The 8,386-nt window shown below is 34.3% G+C and overlaps 1 protein-coding gene across 1 annotated transcript; it reads right to left on the bottom strand.

Moving 5' to 3' along the window:
* Nucleotides 1-1,081: 1,081 nt before the first annotated feature.
* LOC111203123 lies at nt 1,082-1,568 on the bottom strand. The gene is made up of 2 exons (XM_022696580.2): nt 1,337-1,568; nt 1,082-1,254 (listed from the first exon to the last, which is right to left on the bottom strand). The coding sequence occupies exons 1-2, from the start codon at nt 1,566-1,568 to the stop codon at nt 1,082-1,084; spliced, it is 405 nt and encodes a 134-aa protein (XP_022552301.1).
* Between the last annotated feature and the right edge of the window lie 6,818 nt (nt 1,569-8,386).

The raw sequence follows: 8,386 nt of genomic DNA, 5'->3' as shown, positions 1-8,386 counted from the left end.
ATCGTCATGCTGTGTTATAATTAAAATAGATGAAATATTTGTGAGGTTTCGTTAAATATGTCTCACGTGCCTTTACCAAAACAAATGCATTACGTACGTTTTACATTTTGTGATAATAAATAAATGTAACAAAAATTTCAAGCAAAAAACTAGAAAAAACTGGTTTTTGGTTTTTGTTTACAAATTGAGAGTTATTCTAAAAACTAGTTTCCCTAAATTTTAGGAAAACTATTTCTCAAAAAGCTTGATTAGATGAAAAATGGTTTTTCAAAAAACAAAAACTAAAAACTATTCCAAAAACTAGAAACAATCTAGCTCGAAATCTTCTGATTGTACCTAGTCATTTAGCAACTCCTTATTAGACCAAAAAAAAACTCCTTGCAGTTTTGCCGAAGTTCTTCGTTTCTCTTTCATTGTGCCCAATAAAAAGAACTTCGTTTCCTTGCAGTTACGGTAAATTTAGAGTTTTCATTTTATGTCAGCCCAATAAGACTTATGGGCCGACACTTAAAAGCCCCTACATTACAATCAACAGATTAATAATTTAAAGTCCATAAATAATCAATCGAACGAGCAAACGATCTCGCAATGGGGTAATGGATACTGGTCCATCATCACAAGTGCCTCAAGAGACAGCGAGTTGAGCAGGTGCACGTAAGAGATGATAATGAAGAAGCAGAGGACCTGTAGGGTAGGAATCAACTTCCACAAGATTCAATAGATGATTAAGAGAGAGATGAAATTCTCGCATAACCATAGTTTGTGATGATGACCAAAAAAAATATTGCAGAGATATATATGTAGCTATGATGCACTCATTACTAGCCTAAGCAGTTAAACATTGGGGACGGTTAAATTTTCTGTTTTCTTGAGAGGCTTTATATTGTTGGTCCCAAACCTGAAACTCTTGAGAAGATATAAACATGTAACAAGTTAAGAACATATACTCTATCAAGTCTCAATCCATTATTTTGTGGCAAAAGAAAGAAAGCACAAGTGTTGTGATGGTTATTCCACTGAAAACAAGAACCAAAAACAAAACTGTAAAAATCAAAAAGAAGCTTCAAAAAGCATGATCTAATTAGTGAGAAGGATCCATAAGGCCAAGAGACTTGTTGAGCCAAGCCTTCCACCTCCCAGAGATCTTCCTAGTTGTTGTGCCTACGGAGTCCCCAAGGGTTTGAGCATCTGACTTCTTAGACAAAACGAAGTTCCTCGATCCGATTGACCCGATTTTACCACATGGATTGAATGCTGAATAATCAAATGTACATTGATGTTCAAAACACATAGTAAAAAACTCAAATGGGTTTTGGTGAAATACTTTTGATCTCACCTTCAGCTGCACAGTAAGGACAGTAAAGTAGGAAATAACTGGAATCTGATCCGAGAAGTGGAAGCCTGCCTTCACCGGCGTAGCATTTGAGAGCATACTCAATCACGTGTGAAACAGTTTCATCTTCTTTGACAACAAAACGAATGGGTCCAGCACTTCCTATGAAACTGATGCTAACGAGGAATTTGTTTATCTTAGATTTATGGGTTTTCTTCTGCTTGTTGTACACCATCTATATATAATAATAGCAAACCTGTTTTTTTTTTAACTGCTGATATCATCTTTTTATTATAGGAAAAAAAAAAAAATCTAACGGTAAGGATGGCTCTGAAAATATAATGTAAGGGATAGAATTTTGTTTAAAATGAAGGGTATGATGTCATGATTCACATTAGCTATCGACGCCTTCTTCGTACCTCCTCAAAAGCATCCCTAAAACAAATTGCAGAACCGTCGTACCCTTTAAAAATTATATCTTTTCACATTCAACGTGTTTCAATGGAACCGTCATCATCTTAAAAGTTGTATCTTTTCAGAAGAATATATATTGAAGAGATTTGTACAAGCTTGCAGATTTATGTATAACGAAACCAACATTACGGACAGTATCGATAGGCTACGGAAGCATCAGTGGTTTATCGAGTACATCGGATACTCTCTTTTTTCCAGTTAAAGGGATCCATGTATACTCCGGCGTTATATACTTTGGTGTCCGAGTTGTTCACAAACGGTATTCCATGTCTTTGTTCTAGACTCCGGAGATTGTGTCGCTGTTGAGAACGAGGTTGAGTTTCGTGGGGATGACAAGGTATGGATTTGGAAGTTCAGAATTTGAATCTCTTGTCTTGACTGTTGATTACGGAACTTGTGGAACTGTAATAGGTTCTGTAATACATTCGTGGAACTTTTTCGTTTCTGCAATCTTGGTTTTAAATAGTGTTATTGTCATGTTCATTGTTAAATATGCATGTAGGAGATGAGTAACTTTTGTATACTAATGTACATATCCATCGTGGGGTTTTGTAGCAGATTCAGTCATCTATATTGCAATTCTGTGAAGTAGATCAAAGTGTTGGGAGAAACATTGTGTAGCCAAAAGGGTTAGACTAATGTGTTTACAGTATACAAGTTAGAAACTTTGAGCTGCTCATGGTTTTTTGAAGACACAGACACACACACACCTTCCATTTGTGGCAGATGCTCCTTTCTTCCCCAAATTGCTTTGATCACTCTGTTTGAAGTGAAAATGAGAGAGAGACCTCTGCACAAGTTTAGAAGGGAAGAACAAGTGTTGGAGGGTTTTGCTTGAAATGTCCAGATTGTAGATACCATGGCAAGCCAACGGCAGCAAATACCATGGCACTTTTACAATCATGAAGTGCGCCAAAGTGTAGGAAATCACATATATCAACACAGACTTTCAGCTTTAACATCATCCAATCTCAAACACCTGAAGAAGAATCATGTTTAAAATAGTGAGTAACAAAAAGAAGAAGTTAAATGTCAATACTTATTGAAAATCTATATACCTCTTTGGGTAGTGTATCCATTAAAGGGGCATTATCAGGAAGATCTTGTCCAATTCGTTTGAATCCATAGCTTTATGTTAACTGTTCTCTGTTTTCTACACTGTCAACTGAAAGGGGTGTGGGCTGGAACAGCCACTGTTTTAATACATCCAAACCTTTTTTTGCAGGAACCAAGAACGTTCTCCTTCTATGCGTCTTCCTTTTAATAGAAGATCAATCGTTCTCACAACATACACACCTGCATGCACCCACCAACACAATACAATTAATTACTGCTTTAGCCCTCCGGATTAACATAAGAAAACCCACAAGAACTAAGAGCCATCCGGAAGAACACAAGCAAACCCCCTATAGTAAAGGCGAGAAATTTGCAGAGTAAAAAACATATTAACCCCCAAAGTCACTCTCTTTGTTATTTTTCTAACAAAAGGAGCGATGGTATCATTGTTTCCTTCTACTGAAACTTCATAAGTGTACACGAGTTAACTCAAAGAAGAGTTTATTGAGAAATAACATAACCTGGAGAAAGACGAGTAAGAGAAGAAACTTGGGGAACCCTAGGAAGACATTGTTGTGGGCCTGAGAAACCAATAGTAAATAAACAAATTGATTATGGAAACTCAAGTAAAAAAATGGGCAAGAGAGAAGAGTGCGAATGGTGGAGCCTTTATGTTTGAAGAAAAGGTACCATGAAGGTGAAGAAAGATTCTCGACGCCATAGAGAGGAGAAGAAGCCACAAAAATTCCTTTGCAAATATGTTTTATGAGATCGAATGGGTGTAGAGAGCCTTCTCACCTCTTCAAGTTGACAGCAAAAGTAAACTTCCCCAAAAAATATTAAGTTATTAACAATATTAATTACTATGTACGATAATATTTATTATAATATTTCTTTTTAATATCAATAAAAATTAAATTAATACTAATTTATAATAGAATTCAATAATATTTATGAAATTATTTCATTACTTAATTTTAATAAGACTATCTTTTTACTTAAGTAATAGTTAAAGGTTTATTATTTTGAGACCAATTAATACTTAATAGGATGAAAATACCTTTAATGAAACTATAAACATGTCAAAATATATAAACTTTAATCTTTGACCAAATACCAAAAAATATATATTAAATTAAGTATATGTGTTAATTATTTATGTAATAAATACTTTAGGCATTGATTGGTAAGATGTAGTAACATTGATTTAGTTTGAGTTAAAGGTGTTACTCATATATAATTCAAAAATGTTACCAATCATGCATTAAATTTAATTTTTTGATCTTAAGTTTGAGTTATCATGTATTATGGTTGAGTTACAATTTTGATTTACGTTCTTTATAAAATTGTTAGATCAAAACTTATAGCAACATAATGACCAATCCTATGTTTTAAGATTTGAGTTATAGTTATAATTAAAGTTTCTATCAAAAATACAAGTGAAAATAATAAAATCCTAAACACTCCACGGACGAAACGCTTTATGTTATACGTTATGGAATTTTTTTGTTTGTAAATAAACTATTATTTATATTTCCAAAACCATCATAGCAATATCCTATTCTTATTTCTGGAAATATTTTTAACAATATTATACAACTTCTCTTAATTTTGTGTTAGTCAAATGTTTGTATTCTCTTTCTTGTTCCTATTTTTGAATTATTAATTTTTACATTATTATTATACATAATCTTATTAGTTGTAAATTTTATTTGGATTGGAAATTTATAAATTATTTTGTTATTGACATCGGATAAAAAATATCATTAGTAAGTACAGTTCTTAGATAAATATATATTGCAACTCATTTTTTTGTTAAAATTTATTTTTATACATATTAAAAATATTTTTTTTATTTTTAAATAGGTTAATAGTTTTTTGTTATTAATAAGAATAATTCATTATTATATTTTTATATTTACATTTATATTTATTTTATTAAAAGCTATACTGCAACTTATACATCAAAAAGATTACCAGTCATCAGTTTTATTAAAATGGTAAGTGTGATTTCTACTGCAAAATTTACCACATAAATTTATAGTTTTTATCTCATAATTTTTATTGCAAGTTACGTCAAATTGTAATACATATTGCAACTCAACTTCAATACTACTTGTCTATTATTTTAAAGTATTTTAGATACTTATTGGAGACTAAATTAAGGTATGGTACAAGTATCTATTGAGATTCTTTTTTTTTAAGTTTTTCAAGATATTTATTCAGATTGAGATTTAGTTTAGATAAAACTCATAATCCAAAATATAATAAAACTATATCCATTTGATATTTATGTTGGATTCAGTTTAGTTCAATTTATTTTTATTGGGTCAGATTCTATACATGTTTTTTGAATTCGTTTTATTTACCCACCCATAATATAGAGTATTAAAAATTGGCCACAATCGTAAATAATATTCCTTACAAAATAACTAAACACTCGCGCAGAGGTATAGATCAAAGTCTAGTCTTATATTAATATTAGTGTTTAACTAATATTTTTCAATAGATATGAAACTATAGTTATATTGCAAGTAAGCAGATTGCCACTGATGGGTACACGAGGCGTCCAAACAAAATCATCGGCGTAGACCAGGAGTTTTTTTGTCAACCCATTTATATTAAGCCCACATGCTAAACAGTACAAGCAATTCAAGTTAAACTTAAAATACATTCAGCCCAGGCCGGAAACTTCACGCCGGTCGAACATAGCTCACCATATCCGGCTCGCTTGAGTTGCTTGTTCGCTCCACTCTCCTTCAGTCACCGCCCAATCAACAAGATATTATTCTCCATCCTCTAGAGTTATTCCGGCGAAGAGCTTCAATAAGAACCGAGACAGAAATTTGTCAGAACGCAAGCCGATACGGCAGCTCCGACTCTTCTATCCATGCATCGAATCTCACCAGTTTATTCTGACTCTCTAATCTTGACCGTCATGGATACTTCGCTTCTTCACATACGCAAGGTTGATTCCAACTCAGTATCAAGAGTTTGGCTTATCTAATGAGATGAAAATCAAATTTTTAGATCAAGAGGATTATGAGTGAAGAACAAAAGAAGAGCTAAAAACACAACAAAATTGGACAAGCCGAACTTATATCCGCAACCGGAAAAGCTAATGGACAAAGCCGAAGTAAATATCTGATCTAATGATCAGAAGACCAAAAGAAAAACTTTTGATTTTTTCTCTTCTCTCTGTGTGAAATATTTAAGTGAGAGAACAGAGAGATAGAGAGAGTCAAAACTCGGTAAACCAGAAGTTTCCATTATCTTTTTTTTTTTTGAATGAATGCTAAATTTATTCATCAAAAAAACCCTTCTTACATCAAGTGTATACCTTTAAATTTGAGATAAACCTTCTAAAACCTCCAACCTTAGAAAAATTTTAAATTCTAGTACTAAACCAAAACTGCAAACCACTTTCCCACCTTTTTACTCTTTTGGACCTCATAATGCTCAGCTTGTTTCTTATACTTTTGTCCACCATTTTTATAATAGCTGCAATAGGAGTAGGCTTCTCTTCATGTTTGATCCTATTTCTCTCCCTCCACAAAGTATGCACAGCAATTTGCAAAGCATAGCACAGACAAAACCTCTTCTTCCTTTCCATTCCCTCATCCGATATGATCTCAAAAATGCTCGACCAAACATTTGTGTAATCACCAGCCAGAATCCCCTTAGTTAACTGCTCCCACAGCCGACTAGAGAAGGAACATTCAAAAAATAAATGGTTCCTAGATTCCAAATCCCTTTTACAAAGCACACAAGTTGTGTCCGCACCAGGATCCCACTGAACGATTCTGTCCATTGTTGAGAGTCTGTTCCGAGCAGCCAGCCATGAAACAAACGCATACTTAGGAGTCGCCTTTGAGAACCAAATACTCCTAGCCCAACTACACCTCTCCTTTTGCGAACGAAGCAACATCCAAGTAGCATGTGTTGAGAATTTTTGTCTATACCCCGACCCATCCCTCCACATATTTACATCCTCATTCTCCACTCGTAGCTTCCTCCGAACAATCTCCATTTCTGCCTCAATTTCCCTAAGAGCCAAAGAACGATAACTTCTCCTCCTTTTATCTCTCATAATAGCTTCTGCTACTGTGGCTTCACGTTTAATGCCCATATCTACTATACCTCTTCCCCCCAACAGTGTAATTAGAACTCCCTTCTCAGACCAATGATCAAACCAGAAAGAAGTATTCCTTCCATTCCCCAAGTCTTTTTTATGAAAACTCCTTGCAACTCCTCTCATTTTGATCATCTTTCTCCACACCCAAGACCCCATCTGCGTATCCTCCTTGATCTCCCAGAAATTCTTTTGCTTTAATAGGTTACTCCTTATCCATTTCCCCCAAAGAGATGATCCCATGAGTAGCCTCCAAATGATTTTTAAAACATTTACTCTATTCACCACCTTAAGATCTCTTATGCCCAGACCTCCCTCCTCTTTTTCCCAACAAACCGTTGACCAAGCCACTTTAGCCCCGGTAGACTTCAGTTCTGGACCCGACCACAAAAATGCTCCACAGATTCGCTCAATATCCCGAATACATTTACTAGGAAGTAGATAGACTGAAGCCCAAAAATTTACCAAACTCATTATCACAGCTTTGATCAACTGCAAGCGCCCGGCATAAGAGAGAAACCTACTCGTCCATGTGCTAATCCGACATCTAATCTTCTCCACCAAAGGAAAGTAATCTTGCTGTCGCATAGCTTTGGTTGTCAAAGGCAGTCCCAGATAACGGACTGGGAGCTCACCCTTCGCAAAAGGAAAATTTGATAATATTCTACTCTCTTCCCCTTCAGAGACCCCAGAAAGATACAACGTAGACTTCTCAATGCTAATCTTCAAACTCGACCACTCAGAAAACTGATCAAAGACAGATAAGGCTCCCTGGACTGACTCCTTTGATCCTTCCACGAATATCATCAGATCATCCGCAAAACAAAAAGTTTCCATTATCTTTTTGATAGTAGCTCAAAATTTTAGACAATCTGACTACTGCAAAAATATTAATAATATTAGATTTGAAGTGTTGTGAGCGAGTTCCACTCTCCTTTCACGCCTTTTGATTTTGTATTTTACCATTCGAAAGATAAATGTGACTATAATACGTAAAGACGCTAATGGAGAAACTACGTGTAAGTTGTGTTCCATGTTCAACTTTGATTTGCAATTGGATTTTCCATCAACAGCCAACCGCAAACACAAATGAGAACAAAAGATTTGACGCCATCTCTAATTAACTTACAGATGAAGGATTTGGTTCAGATTTTACATCCTCTAGGAGACACCCTTTTGGAGTCAACATCTCATTTGCATCTAATAAATATATATGAAAAATTCAAATTCCTTATCTCCATAAAATTTCACCATCATCACCAAATATGTTAGAAAGTTAGCTAGATTCCTTCTCATACATCCAAAATCATACATCCAAAAGTAAAAATAACAATAATTTTTGTTAAGCATAATATTATTAGTTGTAAATTGATACAATATTTGGTTTCTAT

The sequence above is a fragment of the Brassica napus genome, chromosome C9 (assembly GCF_020379485.1).
Source record: "Brassica napus cultivar Da-Ae chromosome C9, Da-Ae, whole genome shotgun sequence".
In the NCBI taxonomy this organism is placed as follows: domain Eukaryota; kingdom Viridiplantae; phylum Streptophyta; class Magnoliopsida; order Brassicales; family Brassicaceae; genus Brassica; species Brassica napus.
Note: the sequence above shows the minus strand (reverse complement) of the source record. Positions and strands in the feature narration are given on the sequence as shown.

Coding starts and splice junctions, on each gene's coding strand:
- LOC111203123 (XM_022696580.2), bottom strand. CDS start 1,568: ATGGTGTACAACAAGCAGAAGAAAACCCATAAATCTAAGATAAACAAA. Junction 1,255..1,336: donor TCCTTACTGTGCAGCTGAAG/GTGAGATCAAAA, acceptor TTGATTATTCAG/CATTCAATCCATGTGGTAAA.